This window comes from Humulus lupulus, chromosome 1 (genome assembly GCF_963169125.1).
Source record: "Humulus lupulus chromosome 1, drHumLupu1.1, whole genome shotgun sequence".
Lineage (NCBI taxonomy): Eukaryota > Viridiplantae > Streptophyta > Magnoliopsida > Rosales > Cannabaceae > Humulus > Humulus lupulus.
The window spans coordinates 137,455,413-137,471,864 of NC_084793.1; the positions used below are offsets into that span (position 1 = coordinate 137,455,413).

At 40.9% G+C, this 16,452-nt stretch overlaps 2 protein-coding genes across 2 annotated transcripts; both read left to right on the forward strand.

Annotated features, from left to right (window-relative positions):
- Positions 1–13,002: 13,002 nt before the first annotated feature.
- On the forward strand, positions 13,003–14,166 carry LOC133822521 (uncharacterized). The gene has a single exon (XM_062254898.1). The coding sequence runs from the start codon at positions 13,003–13,005 to the stop codon at positions 14,164–14,166; it is 1,164 nt and encodes a 387-aa protein (XP_062110882.1).
- Positions 14,167–14,838: 672 nt separating this feature from the next.
- Positions 14,839–15,459, forward strand: LOC133822529 (uncharacterized). Its single transcript, XM_062254906.1, has one exon. The coding sequence runs from the start codon at positions 14,839–14,841 to the stop codon at positions 15,457–15,459; it is 621 nt and encodes a 206-aa protein (XP_062110890.1).
- The last annotated feature ends 993 nt before the right edge of the window (positions 15,460–16,452 follow it).

Here is a 16,452-nt window from a genome sequence, read left to right on the forward strand (position 1 = left end):
CTAAGTGTGATTAACAAGTTAAGGTAGAAAACAAAAAAAAAAGGAGTGGATATTTTCAGTACAAACTGCTCTGTAGAGCTAATCAAAACATTTACAAGTTGTTCTCAGTACAAAACGGTCATTACTGTTTCAAATTTACAATCCCGCCGACCTAAGCGGCAAAAATAGGGTAAACCCCCTAGCTCCTCTGAGAACACCTTGGCCGTGGTGGTCAAGCGGCCGCATATGTACACATCACCACCTAAGCTCTCCACTCAAGGCTGGGTGAGCTTTTCTTTCCCTTTACCTACACCACATAGCACCCATGAGCCAAGGCCCAGCAAGAAAACACAATAAAGCATGATATAATATCAATAATGATCATAATAATCATTCAGGACCTTCAGTCCAAACAAATAGGTGACAGTCGCAACAGTCACAAAAGTGGGTACAACCCCCTATAGCCATGTGACGATAGGGTCACTCGAGCTTAACTGGTTAGTGAACCTTTCATAAGTTTGAACAAGATAGGTGTATGGTGACTGGTCACCAACATAACCCTCCTCATGACTTAAAGTCATAACCCTGGAACAGCGTTCCCTAGCCATGTGACAAACAGACACCGAGGCCATATGCCCTGGCTTTGAATAACTGGTCTTAGACCAGACAAGCGCTTATAAGTTCATCGACCTTAGGGTCGGTCCAACGTAAATGCCTTAGAGCCATTCAACGCTAATATAGATTAGATCTAATCTTCATTTGGCTCAGCATTCATAACGCTATGCCATTTCTGACTCTTTAGGTCAGTGTCCCTGACTAGTCAGTACATATACAAATATTCAACATTCGCTAGCATTTAATAGGCAATCCATGTTCACATTTATCAATCAACATTCCTCAATAATAGTCACGCATGTCATATATACATAGGGTGCAGTACCGAAAGATAATAATAAGAACGATCGACCTTTTGGTTCTTTAGCGATTACCTGGTCATAACCAATTACTGGATTCCATCAATAAAATGAATAATAAAGGGTTCCCAAACCCAAACCTAGCCTCCGAGACATCGAGTACTACTAAACCGGGTAGTAGGATCGACCCTGAGGCCTAAGACTAACATCCCTAAGCCAAAAATCCATTTCTGGCCAAAAAGCCAATAAGGGCTACGGCCCTCCTTGGCCATGCCGCGGCCCGCCCCTCAAACAGAGGCGGCCAACTTCAGCACTCCTCAAGGGTCGCGGCCCAACCTCCAGTTCATCCAAAATCCCTGTTTTTCTTCCCTTGCGATTTCCCTTGGAACCAACCTTTCAAACCAAGCTTAAACACCACTCAAACCTCCAATACAATCCCTAAACTTGATCTATAACACTCCCTCATCAAACCCAAGTGAAATCCCAACCAAAACTTCCATCAATTCCAACTATCCACAACAAAATCACAAGCTGAAAACTAACACCAAAACAGAGCATACCAGAAAACTAATGGCTGAAAACTTACCTCAAACTCAGGTTGTGATGCTCTTCAATGGTGGAACACTCTCCCAAACTCCCAAGGTCTATTTCTCAAGCTTGAATCCTCAACAAGATCACCAAAAATCACAAAGAAGATGAAGAGGAAGGAAGGTACGGATAAGCTCCAAACTTGCTCTGTTTTTCTCTTCAATTTTACTACTGAACTCAGGTTATATCTATCCTAGGGGTAAAAAGACCATTATACCCCTAGGTCAATTATGGGTTTCTAAAGGCTCTTAAGGGAAAATCTGTCATTTCCAACCTATCTCGTTAATCATAATTAATGCTCTCCAATTCCCGTTATTCTCAATAACCCCAAACACCAATAATTCATAACCCGTTACCCATTTACTCCCGGCAACGATCTAATCTTTAAAATCACCCCAAGACTCAAACCGAGCCCCGAACTTAAACCCGTTATGACCAGACCGCTAACTAGTAATCCAGGATCGTCTCATGCCGAATAGCTCGAACAAACCCACATTATAATGTGGTCTCAACACATATCATTGGCATGCATACAATTATACAATTATACCCTCAACGGGCCAAATTACCATCACACCCTTGTAATTAAAATGTGGACTCACATGCATGCATTTAACATCATATTATAATATAATTCACATATACATGCATAATATCATTTAATGGCTTAATTAAACAAGTATGGCCCTCTCGGCCTACTAATCCCGCCATTAAACCACATCGGAGAATTCGGGGCATTACAACTATCCCCTCCTTACACAAATTTTATCCTCAAAATTTACCTGAACAGCTCGGGATATTGACTCTGCATATCTGACTCTAGCTCCCAGGTCGCTTCCTTGACCTTGTTGTTCCTCCACAATACCTTGACCAAAGGTATCGTTTTACCCCTGAGGACCTTATCTTTTCTATCGAGTATCTGGACAGGTTGTTCCTCATAGGAGAGATCTGCCTCAAGCTCCAGATTTTCATAGCTCAGAATATGATTAACATCAGGCACATTCCTCCGAAGAGCTGAAACATGAAATACATTATGCACGGCCGATAACGCCGGCGGCAAGGCCAACCTGTAAGCCACCTGACCAACCCTTTCCAGGATCTCAAATGGACCTACATATCTAGGGCTCAGTTTGCCTTTCTTCCCAAACCTTCTCACCCCTTTCCACGGTGAGACTCTAAGGAAGACATAGTCTCCTACCTGGAACTCCACGTTCCTGCACTTGGGATCTGCATAGCTCTTCTATATACTCTGAGAAGTAAGCATTCTAGCTCTAATCTTTTCAATGGCCTCATTGGTCCTCTGAACTGCCTCAGGACCTAAGTATCTCATTTCACCTGTCTCATCCCAATGAATGGGAGACCTGCATTTCCTACCATACAGCATCTCATAAGGTGCAACCCCAATGGTAGACTGATAACTATTGTTGTAGGAGAACTCTATCAAAGGTAAATACTTACTCCAAGAGCCACCAAAGTCGAGCACACATGCTCTCAGGATGTCTTCCAAAATCTAGATCGTCCTCTCAGATTGCCCATCTGTCTGAGGATGATAAGCAATATTGAACTTCAACTATGTCCCCATGGCCTTCTGCAAACTCCCCCAGAACATGGAAGTAAAAGTAGGGTCCCGATCTGACACGATCGACCTAGGCGTACCATGGAGTCGCACGATCTCTCTCACATAGAGATCTGCATACTGGTCAACTGTATATGTAGTCCTCACTGGCAGAAAGTGAGCTAACTTGGTGTAGCTATCCACTATCACCCAAATAGAATCATGCTGACCAACAGTTCTGGGTAAGCCCACCACAAAATCCATTGTGATGTCTTCCCACTTCCATTAAGGAATATCCAGAGGCTGCAGTAACCCTGCCGACCTCTGATGCTCAGCCTTGACCTGTTGGCATGTCAAACACTTAGCCACATACTCTACTACATCTCTCTTCATCCCTGGCCACCAATATAACAATCTCACGTCCTGATACATCTTCGTGGTGCCTGGATGCAAAGAGTAAGGTGTAGCATGAGATTCATCCAGAATCTCTCGTCTCAATGCAATGTCTAACAGAACACATATCCACCCCTTGTATCTCAACAAGCCTAACTCAGACACTATATAATCTCTGGATGCTCCAGCCAGAACATCCTCTCTGATCTTAATCAGCTGTGGATCACTCAGCTGACCCTCTTTAATTCTCTATAACAGCGTAGACTGTAGCGTAATGTTAGCCAACTGGCCCACCAGCAACTCTATACCAGCTCTGGTCATATCATCTGCTAACTCCCTAGCTATCAGCCTCATACCATGAATCTGTCCCGGACCCTTCCGGCTTAAAGCATCAGCTACCACGCTGGCCTTTCCTGGATGATACAGGATCTCACAATCATAATCTTTACTAATTCTAGCCAACGCCTTTTCCTCATATTAAGATCTTTCTGGGTGAAGAAGTATTTTAGGCTCTTGTGGTCTGTATAAATCTCACACTTCTCTCCATAGAGATAGTGCCTCCATATCTTTAAAGCAAAAACTACAGCTGCTAACTCTAAATCATGAGTAGGATACCTCTTTTCATACTCCTTCAACTGACGAGAAGCATAGGCAATCACCTTCTCTGATTGCATTAAAACACAGCCCAAACCCTGATGAGAAGCATCGCAGTAAATCACAAACTTCTCCTGATCTGTCGGAAGACTCAGAATTGGAGCTGTAATCAATCTCTGCTTCAGTTCCTGGAAGTTGTTCTCACATTTATCTGACCACACAAATTTCTGACTCTTGCGTGTCAGTTCAGTCAAAGCACTAGCAATCTTTGAGAACCCTTCCACGAAACGTCTGTAATAACCTACCAATCCAATGAAACTTCTAACCTCATAAGCATTCTTTGGCCTTAGCCAATCTTTGACCGCTTCGATCTTCGTTGGATGTACTTTAATCCCCTCCTTACTGAAAATATGTCCAAGAAAGGATACCTAAGACAACCAGAACTCACATTTCTTGAATTTAGCAAACAATCTGTGCTCCCTCAGTCTCTGTAGAACCAATCTCAAGTGATACTCATGTTCTGACTCTGACCGAGAATATACCAGAATGTCATCAATAAAGACAATCACAAACTGGTCCAAATAATCCTTGAATACTCTGTTCATCAGATCCATGAAAGCGGCAGGGGCATTAGTCAATCCAAATGACATAACTAGGAACTCATAATGCCCATACTTAGTACGAAAAGCGGTCTTTGGTATGTCTCCTTCCTTGACCCTCAACTGATGATAACCAGAACGAAGGTCGATCTTTGAGAATACCTTCTTGCCTTGCAACTGATCGAACAAATCATCTATCCTTGGCAAAGGATACCTATTCTTAATTGTCAGCTTATTCAGTTCCCTGTAATCAATACACATTCTCAGAGAACCATCCTTCTTCTTTACAAACAGAACTGGCGCACCCCAAGGTGAGAAACTAGGTCTGATAAAACCTAAATCCAACAGTTCTTGCAACTGCACCTTTAATTCTTTCAACTCAGCTGGGGCCATTCTGTAAGGCGCTCTAGACACTGGCTCCGTCCCTGGTGCCAGTTCTTTAACAAACTCAATTTCTCTATGCGGTGGCAACCCTGGCAGATCTTCTGGAAACACATCCAGAAATTCACAAATCAGTCTAGTATCCTCTGGTCTCACTGGCATGACCTGGGTGGTATCAACCATGCTGGCTAAGAATCCAATGCAACCTCCTTACAATAACTCCCTCGCCCTCAATGCAGAAATCATAGGAATACGGGGTCCATGCACAGCACCAACAAACACAAAAGGATCCTCACCTTCAGGCTCAAAGGTGACCATCTTCCTTCTGCAATCAATGATTGCCCCATACTTTGCCAACCAATCCATACCCAGTATCATATCAAAGTCAGTCATAACCAACTCTATTAAGTCCACCGACAATTCTCTGCCCTCCACTGTCACTGGCAAAGATCTGACCCACCTCCTGGATACCACTAACTCTCCAGTGGGCAATAAGGTACCAAACCCCACAGCATAAAAATCACAAGGTCTACACAGTCTATCAATAACACTACTAGCAACAAAAGAATGTGTAGCACCGGAATCAATCAATACATTATATGGGGTTCCAGCACTAAGAAACTGACCTGTAACAACTGAGGGGGAAGCCTCAGCTTCTGCTTGAGTCAACGCGAACACTCAAGCTGGGGCCGAGCTGTCCGCCTTTCTGGGTTCTTCCTTTCTTGCCTTAGGGCAATCCTTTTTAAGATGACCCACTGCTCCACATGAGAAGCAAGCCTTTGCCCTACATTCTCCCAAGTGATGCATCTTGCACCTTGGGCACTCAGGATAAGACTTCCAGGCATCACCACCACCTGGACGACCCATAGAAATACCACGGGGCCGCCTGTCAGGACCTGGAACTGGGAAGGTGTCAGGAACCTTCCTCTTCTGATCACTGGGGACAACACCCCTACCAGAACCCACAAATGGAGGACCTGGCCTCCTGAAATCCTTTCTGGCCACACTGTCACGCCAGATCTTGATCTCTGCACTCTCAGCTGTGAGTGCCTTTTCAACCACCTGTGCATAGGTAGTAACCCCTGCCACAGTGGTGATATGTACATCACGGGCTAACCTGGGCTGGAGCCCCTGCAAAAATCTCTCTCTCCTAGTCCCATCAGTGGGCACCAACTCCTTGGCAAACTTTACCAAACGATCAAACTTTAAGGCATACTCAGTGACTGATAAGTTCCCCTGAAGTAACCTAATAAACTCCTCGGCCTTTGCCGCTCTAATAGCATCATTATAATATTTCTCATTGAATAGGGTCTGAAACTCTTCCCAAGTCAAAGCATTGACATTCTTGGTCTGGGTAATCACTTCCCACCAAATCCGGGCATCCTCCTGAAACATGTAAGTGGCACAGGCCACCCTCTCATTACCAGATACCCTCATAAAGTCAAGGGTAGTGGTAATCATGCTCATCCATTGTTCAGCCTTGGCAGGATCTGCACTGCCCTCAAATACAGGAGGTTGTTGCTTCCTGAACCTTTCATAAAGAGGCTCCCATTTATTCCCAACCTCAGGCAGCTGCCCACCTGCTGGCACCAACACAGGAGGTGCCTCTGATACACTTGCCACAGCAGGCGCTTGTTGTTGTTTCAGAAGACGTAACTCTTCTCCCTGCCTTAATATTGTAGCCTGTAAATCACTGACTATCTGCTGCTAGTTTACAGGAGCTGGCTATGGAATCTGAGACTGGTCATTCTCTTGACCCTGACTGTTATTATTATTCTAGCCCTGATCACTCTAGCCAGGTGAAGTGTCTATCTGTCCTGGATTCATAATTCTGTCACTGACACCTTGCTGAAATAATGATCAATACGGCCAGTTAGGTAGTAATAACTAAACCTCTTGCTACCTTACGGTCCAAGAACAAACAGGCAATTATCACACTCCACAGTCATACAAATATACAGGCAGATACATGTCTATAGCATTTAGCACTCAGCATGTATCACATAATAATTCACAATCAATCATACTTATAAGTATATTCCAGCAATTCCCAGTACTAATAAGCACACAGTTGCTGAGGATATAATATTTCAGGGCACAGGTTTAACATGGTGCTTCATACATACAGGTAAAGCATATATGATGTATTTAAGCACTCATGCATATAACTACATAAATAGTTACCAAACCATGAGTCGACCTTGACTTCAGTGATGTGTGTACATGCCCAGCCAGTCTACAGGAACCCTAACCTTGGCATTGCTCTGGTACCAAGTTGTAACACCCTGGTTACCCCAGAACAGTTACGGTGAACTGGAAATTTGACCCGCTACCCGAGTCCTTTGGTTAAAAGCGTGCTCTAAGTGTGATTAACAGGTTAAGGTAGAAAACAAATAAAAAGGAGTGGATATTTTCATTACAAACTGCTCTGTAGAGATAATCAAAACATTTACAAGTTGTTCTCAGTACAAAACGGTCATTACTGTTTCAAATTTACAATCCCGCCGACCTAAGCGGCAAAAATAGGGTAAACCCCCTAGTTCCTTTGAGAACACCTTGGCCGTGGTGGTCAAGCGGCCGCATATGTACACATCACCACCTAAGCTCTCCACTCAAGGCTGGGTGAGCTTTTCTTTCCCTTTACCTGCACCACATAGCACCCATGAGCCAAGGCCCAACAAGAAAACACAATAAAGCATGATATAATATCAACAATGATCATAATAATCATTCAGGACCTTCAGTCCAAACAAATAGGTGACAGTCGCAACAGTCACAAAAGTGGGTACAGCCCCCTATAGCCATGTGACGATAGGGTCACTCGGGCTTAACTAATTAGTGAACCTTTCATAAGTTTGAACAGGATAGGTGTATGGTGACTGGTCACCAACATAACCCTCCTCATGACTTAAAGTCATAACCCTAGAACAACGTTCCCTAGCCATGTGACAAACAGTCACCGGGGCCATATGCCCTGGCTCTGAATGACTGGTCTTAGACCAGACAAGCGCTTATAAGTTCATCGACCTTAGGGTCGGTCCAACATTAATGCCTTAGATCCATTCAACGCTGATATGGATTAGATCTAATCTTCATTTGGCTCAGCGTTCATAACGCTATGCCATTCTGACTCTTTAGGTCAGTGTCCCTGACTAGTCAGTACATATACAAATATTCAACATTCACTAGTATTTAATAGGCAATCCATGTCCACATTTATCAATCAACATGCCTCAATATTAGTCACGCATGTCATATATACACAGGGTGCAATTTTCTTACCTCATGTTCGACCGAAAGATAATAATAAGAACGACCCCTAAGAACGATCGACCTTTTGGTTCTTTAGCGATTACCTGGTCATAACCAATTACGGGATTCCATCAATAAAATGAATAATAAAGGGTTCCCAAACCCAAACCTAGCCTCCGAGACATCGAGTACTACTAAACCGGGTAGTAGGATCGACCCCGAGGCCTAAGACTAACATCCCTAAGCCAAAAAGCCATTTCTGGCCAAAAAGCCACTAAGGGCTACGGCCCTCCTTGGCCATGCCGCGGCCCGCCCCTCAAACAGAGGCGGCCAACTTCAGCACTCCTCAAGGGCCGCGGGCCTCCCTGGCCATGCTGCGGTCCAACCTCCAGTTCAGCCAAAATCCCTGTTTTTCTTCCCTTGCGATTTCCCTTGGAACCAACCTTTCAAACCAAGCTTAAACACCACTCAAACCTCCAATACAATCCCTAAACTTGATCTATAACACTCCCTCATCAAACCCAAGTGAAATCCCAACCAAAACTTCCATCAATTCCAACTATCCACAACAAAATCACAAGCTGAAAACTAACACCAAAACAGAGCATACCAGAAAACTAATGGCTGAAAACTTACCTCAAACTCAGGTTGTGATGCTCTTCAATGGTGGAACACTCTCCCAAACTCCCAAGGTCTATTTCTCAAGCTTGAATCCTCAACAAGATCACCAAAAATCACAAAGAAGATGAAGAGGAAGGAAGGTATGGGTAAGCTCCAAACTTGCTCTGTTTTTCTCTTCAATTTTACTACTGAACTCAGGTTATATCTATCCTAGGGGTAAGAAGACCATTATACCCCTAGGTCAATTATGGGTTTCTAAAGGCTCTTAAGGGCAAATCTTTCCTTTCCAACCTATCTCGTTAATCATAATTAACGCTCTCTAATTCCCGTTATTCTCAATAACCCCAAACACCAATAATTCATAACCTGTTACCCTTTTACTCCCGGCAACGATCTAATCTTTAAAATCACCCCGAGACTCAAACTGAGCCTCGAACTTAAAACTGTTATGACCAGTCCGCTAACTAGTAATCCAGGATCGTCTCATGCCGAATAGCTCGAACAAACCCACATTATAATGTGGTCTCAACACATATCATTGGCATGCATACAATTATACAATTATACCCTCAACGGGCGAAATTACCATCACACCCCTATAATTAAAATGTGGACTAACATGCATGCATTTAACATCATATTATAATATAATTCACATATACATGCATAATATCATTTAATGGCTTAATTAAACAAGTATGGCCCTCTCGGCCTACTAATCCCGCCATTAAACCACATTGGAGAATTCGGGGCATTACACCCTTACTTGGTCCACCCATGATAGGCTCAAAAGTCTAAAGCTCATTTATGAGCTGCGACAGACCATAGTTGAGTTTATTCAACACATAGTTGGTGGTGAACGACAGGAAAGCTGGAGAGAGACTGTTGAGGATTAAGCCAACTTGAGTTTCCTCATCTATTGTTGCTCCCTGCAGTTTAGCTTCCTGAAAGTAGTTCGTCATTTTTATTAGATGATCACGGACATGTTGAGAAGGTGTCATCCGAGCATTGGCATATTTCTTGGTGGCCTCAAAATGAGTCTACGCTGACTTGGCACCAAACATGTCTTGGAGGTGATCCATGATTTTGTAGGTCGTCTCGACATTCTCCATCTTTGTCTTGAGAGTGTCAACCATACTAGTCAACATGTAGTACCGCGCCTTATTGTTAGCCGCCTGTCAATGCTCATACTTATCCCTCACAGACTTGGTAGCTCCTTCAACTGGAGCTTATGGGGATTCCTCAGTCATGACGAACTTGGAGTTGTCACCAATCAACACAATGTTGATGTTTTGCTTCCATTTAAGGAAGTTTTCTCTAGTGAGTTTCTCCATCGAAAGTTGAGAAAGGATGGGAGTAGACATAACCATACTTAAAACTACCAATTATCAATAAAATATAAATCAATCACTATTTCTCAATAAAACTCCTATTCACACAAAAATTTAAGAAATAGCACAACATATATAAAACAAATATGTAAGATATGAGAGAAAATACAAAAATAATCATATCTCTATTTCTTTATGTTTTAAACTAATCTATGATATCCTTGTCCCAGTTGGCGAGAGTCAAAAATACCACTAGTTAAATAAAGTTGTAAACTTATTTAATAATGGACACCATTATTAACAACCTACTATTCGGTCAAAATAAGAAAACAAATCTCTTATTTTATGAGCTAGAACCACAGTTTCGATAATCACAGATTTAGTCTTAGTAGTCACCGTAGGGGTGAGTCTAGTAGAATTCGACCTATAATTATCTATCTTTCGAAATCTAACCTTGTCAAAATAACTAATGAACACCTTCTATAGGGGGACGAATCAAAGCATTTCGAGGCCCCATTAAGCTATTGACATCGTTAAACAAGCAGTGGAGATCGAATATAATTCTTAAAATAAGTTGATTATAAAATTAATGACTATGGTTCTCCAAAAAAAAAAATTAAAAGATTAAATTTTTTCTTAAACCAAAGTCCTATAATTTCCTATTAATTCTAAAGTGTCACATTGAAAAAAATTCAATTAATCTAGAATTAATTTGTTGCTAATCAATATTTAGGTTTAACTAATATAATGAACCTATACAATTAAGTCCAACTCAAGTAAATGGGCCTTAACAATTGGGCTTGTATGGAGGAGGGCTGGGTCCAGTATGTCGTTCCCACTACAAAGACCCTCATACTTCCATACAAAGTCCAAAAGACAGGAATTTAAACCTTCGTTTTATTAATTGTTATTAATTGATTAGGCCTATTATAGTCATGTAAAGCAAATGGGCCTTCACAAGTGGAATCACCCATAAGAGAGGAATTTAAACTTTACATTTTCTAATGGGCCCAAATAGAACCAATCATTTTATGAATATTTTATTTGGCAAAGATCCATATATCTAGCAAACATATGGGACACTATATGCATCTAAGCCCAATTACAAAAATACCACATATAGTGCAAACATACATGTTATAATTGGATGGGCCTAATCATGTTACTATATGAGTAAGTCTATGAATTTATGCAAAAATACCACAATTTATTTCATTTGCAAAAATATCACAATTAATTTTCTAGAATTTAACAAAAAATTCGAATTAATTAAATTTTTACAAAAAATAAGTCAATTTAAATTAAATTTATCAACGTCAGGCTGGAAGACTCGTTTCCCTCTCTTCCATGGCGAAGAAGAAGAAATCGGCTCGGAAGCCTGTGACTCATTCGGTTGCTCAGGGCTCGCCTTCAATCCAAGATGTGATTGACCAGGATGGATTTATTGTTGATGATGTGCTCACTGACGGTGAAGGTCCGACTAAGGGATTGACCCTAAATGCTGAAGCGGTTGGATTGACGGAAGGTGGAGAAACCCATATTGATACGCATAAGGCTTCTGAAATGGCTACTCCGTCTAGCTGGGCGAACAAAGTGGAGGCAGGAGACTTTCAGGCATCAGCTCAAACTCACTGGCAATAATTTACAACGGGTAAACTCTCCTTTTGTGACCAGAAACTTGAATTTGCTTAACCATTGATTAAAGATGGTAAGAAAATTGCCCAGGTTGATATTGAAGAGGTGAAATTCAAATCTGCTAATTGGAGTTCTGCTGTTATTTGTATGGTCCTTGGTGCTAATCCTCCAATGGTTGTGTTTGAAGGGCTTATCAAAGGGGTTTGGGGCTATCTAGGGATTGCTCAAATCGCCAGGATGACAATGGGGCTGACTATGGTTAAGTTTAATGATAATGCTACTCGAGACCATGTGTTGGAAAATGGTATCCTTCAATTTGATAGGAAACCAGTTATCATTTGTCCATGGAAAATGATCTAAGTGCATTTCGCATGATCCGTTCAGTGCCTCTTTGGATTAGGTTACATGATTTAGGCCTTCAGTATTGGGGTAGAAAATGCCTTAGTGCTCTTGTAAGTATGATAGGCAAACCGATAATGGTAGACAAATTTACTCGAGAGTGATCTAGAGTTCAATTTGCAAGGGTCCTGGTGGAGATGAATATCACAGATAATCCCCCTAGGATTATACAATACTTGAATGAACATGGTCAGCTTATAGAACAAGGGGTGGACTACGAATGGCTTCCTATTAAATGTAAAACTTGCTCAGGTTATGGTCATTCCATGGTAGACTGCCGAAGGGAGATGAAAACTCAGTGGATCAAGAAGGACAATCCCCCTAAACTTCTCCTGAGGAAGGGCGGGACAAGGACGAACAACCTTTGGGTGAACTACTTGATCTGCCTAAGGATTTGGCTAAAGCTCCTACTGTTGCTGAGGGTCAGAGTACTAGTGATACGGGTTGGAAATCTCCAAAGAAAGTGGTTCCTCTATCCAAACAAGGGCCAACAGAGAGTAAGAACAATAGAGCAAGTAAAGTTTCTGTTGAACCAGGCCAGAATCGGACAAATTCTTTTGTGGTGCTCCAAGAGCAGATAGAGGGGGAGAAAGGTTGTTTTGCTAATGTTAGCTCTTCTTATGGATAATTGTAATATATTGAGCTGGAACTTAAGGGGGTTGAATGGTCCTAAAAAGCAGAGTGCTATTTTAGATGTTTGTAGTAGGAATAAAGTGGGGGTTGGAGCTCTCTTGGAAACTAAAATGAGGGGGAATAAAGTCATGGAGTTGATGGTTAATAAGTTTATGGACTGGGATTATTATTTCAGTCCTGTTACTGAAGGTAGAATATTGATCATATGGAGAAAGATATTTGTCAAGGTTATTGTTCTTGAGGAGACAAATCAATATATCCACTGTTATGTTAAAATGGCTGGTCAGAGACATCCATTTAGTGCTACATTTATTTATGGGCTCAATACTATGGAGGAACAGAAGATTTTATGGCAAAGATTACCTAAGCTTTCTCTTCCAGCCACTTCTTGGGTTATCTTGGGAGATTTTAATACATTATTTACTGCTAAGGATATAAATGGAGGTAAACCTGTGTCCAAATCAGAATTGTTAGATTCTTCTCAGTGGCTTGCTGGGAATCAAATGGATTCACTTAAAAGTACTGGTTCTTTCTTTACTTGGACAAATAATCAAGATGGGTCAGCTCGTATATACTCTAAAATAGACCATGTCTTTGCTAACGAGGATTGGCTGGACTTTTTTCCTAATACAACAGCTATTTTTAGTTGGGAAATGGTTTCAGATCATTGCTCTTGTACTATTTCTATTCTGGCCATGGAAAATTTGGGAGTTAAGTTGTTTCGATTTTATAACTTTTGGACTGATCATAATGATTTTAAAGAGGTGGCTTTGACTAGTTGGAGGAAGCCAATTAATGGGACTTGTTTGAAGGCTATCTATCTAAAGACAATGCGGCTGAAACATAAGTTGAAGAGATTTAATAGGGACCATATTGGAGACATAGGAGTGCAATTTCAGATGGCAAAAGATCAATACCAGGCAGCTCTATTCCACGTGCGGCAACATCCCCGAGACCTTACTCTTCAAGAAAAAGCCAAGGCTGCTGCTGAAGCTTTCACAACTCAGGAGAAAATGTATCATAGCTTCTTGGCTCAAAGAAGCAAACTTACTTGGTTAAGGAAGGGTGACATGAATACTGCTTATTTTCATGCTTGTTTAAAAAAACGCAAGGAAGAGAATAGAATAGCTACTTACATAACTGAACAAGGTAGGGTGGTTGATAACTTTCCTGAAGTGGTTTCTCATTTTCTAGATCACTTTAGAAGTTTTATGGGTAGTCCTAGTTCAGCTACTAAGAAGATAAATCTGCATTGTGTGGAGATGGGATCCAAACTTTCAATTGACCAGTAGCTTAATTTGTTGAAGCCTTTCTCTCACAAGGAAATACGAGATGCATTATTTAGCATTCCCAACATCAAATCCCCGGGTCCAGATGGGTTTGGTTATGCTTTTTTCAAGGTGTTATGACTGGAAATTGGTAGTGAAATATGTAGAGCAGTAGGATAGTTCTTTGAGACAGGCAGTTTTCCTGAGGAGCTTCATAATACTACTCTGTCTGTGGTCCCTAAAACTGACAATCCTTCTCGGGCTGTGGACTTTAGGCCTATTTCTTGTTGTTCTACCATATACAAATGTATTTCAAAGCTACTATGTTCTCGTTTGGCCAGGGTCCTTCCTGATCTGGTTCAATTAAATCAGGGAGCTTTTGTTCAAGGTAGATCAATAGCTCATAATATCTTGATATTCCAAGATCTTATCAAGAATTATGGGAGAACTTCTACCTTGCCTAGATGTGCTATTAAAATTGACTTAAGTAAAGCGTATGACACAGTCGATTGGTGGTTTCTTGAGGATCTCCTAAAGGCTTTATGTTTTCCTATGAGATTTATAGGCTGGATTATGACATGCTTAAAAAACACATCGTATTTCTTGCTTATGAATGGAAGGGTTCAAGGTTGTTTTAAGGGTGAGAAGGGGCTTCGTCAAGGGGATCCTATGTCGCCGCTTTTTTTTGTATTAATCATGGAATATCTTACTCGGAGTCTTCAATTGGCAGCTCAAGATTCTGTTTTTAGGTTTTACCCTATGTGTAAAAGTCTTAAACTTCTTAGTTTATGTTTTGCTGATTATCTGATTTTAATTTGTAAAGGATCTCTTTCTGATGTTCGAGTGCTCAAGGATGCTCTAGGGGAGTTTAGTTCTGCTATAGGGCTCCATATTAATGCTAGCAAATCTCATGTATTCTTTGGGGGAGTTTCTGCTGCTGAGATACAACTTACAAAAGGGACATTTCCTCTTAAATATGTAGGTGTTCCTATGAGACCAACTAAATGGAAGCATGAAGACTGTGACATTATCATCCAAAAATTCAAAATGCGGTTACATACATGGGCAAGTAGACATTTATCCTTTGCTGGCAGAATCCAACTCATTCATTCAGTTCTCTTTGGGCTGCAGAACTACTGGATGAGCATTTTTGTGCTTCCCCAAAGTATTATTAAGGAAGTTGAAAAACTTTGTCGTGGCTTTCTCTGGGGAGTTAATGGTAATAGAAGCAAGATTCACATGGCATCTTGGACGAAGGTTTGTCTTCCTAAAGCTTATGGAGGTCTTGGGTTCAGAAATGGTTCAGTTTGGAACTGAGCCATCTTAGCAAAGTATATTTGGGCCATTTCTGATAAGCATGATGTGCTTTGGGTCAAATGGATTAATTTTATCTATTTGAAAGACTCAAATTTCTGGTCTTACAAGCTGCCACCTGATACAAGCTGGTATTGGAGGAAGTTATGTAATCTGAGGGGAAAATTCAGTTGTGATGAGGTAAAAGCTGCTGGTGCTTCAGGGAAGTTTCCAACCTCTAAACTATACAACAGTACTCTTTGCCAACAACAGGTAGGCTATCATCATGTTGTTTGGTGTCGGTTTTCTATCCCTAAACACAAGTTTCTGCTATGGCAAGCAGTTAACTCTCAGCTGCTTACCCGAGATAACATGCTCAGGTTTTGTGTGCCTCTTGAATCTCTTATGTGTCCTGTTTGTGGTAGCTCTGCTAAGACTCACTCGCATCTATTCTTTGAGTGCTATCTATTCAAGTAGGTTACAGATAGCATTTGGAGGAACCGAAACAGGTGTATATTTGATGGAGTTACTTGGACCGCTGATTGTCTTGCCACTGAGATTATGACTATAATTCAATACAGATTATTCATTGTAAAAAATAGAAAATTATTTTTACAGGAACATAGATTTATAGACAAGATTACAATGTAATTAGTTTGGGTGGGTTGATTTTATTGCCTCTGTTTGTACGGTTTTGGTGGGGTTTTTACCTTGTTTAGGTGTATTGGTTGGTTGATTAATGAAGTTCAATTCCTTCTTGATAATAAAAATGAAATTTATCAACAATTAACCATAGTTAATTTAAATTTCATTTATCAACAATCAACTTGGTTTAGGATAATTTGAAAAAAGAATCAATTTAATTTAAATGGGATTTATCAACAATTAACAAAAGTTAAGTTAAATCCCATTTATAAAAAAAAATATTTTATTAATTGGTTGAAAAAAAATATTTTAACTGTTTTTCAAAAAAATATCTTGTGTTGTTACAACAATAAGCTAATATTTTAACCATTT

What these genes read in the sequence shown, in the direction of transcription:
- LOC133822529 (XM_062254906.1), top strand. Translation starts at nt 14,839, where the DNA reads ATGGAATATCTTACTCGGAGTCTTCAATTGGCAGCTCAAGATTCTGTT.
- LOC133822521 (XM_062254898.1), top strand. Translation starts at nt 13,003, where the DNA reads ATGGAGTTGATGGTTAATAAGTTTATGGACTGGGATTATTATTTCAGT.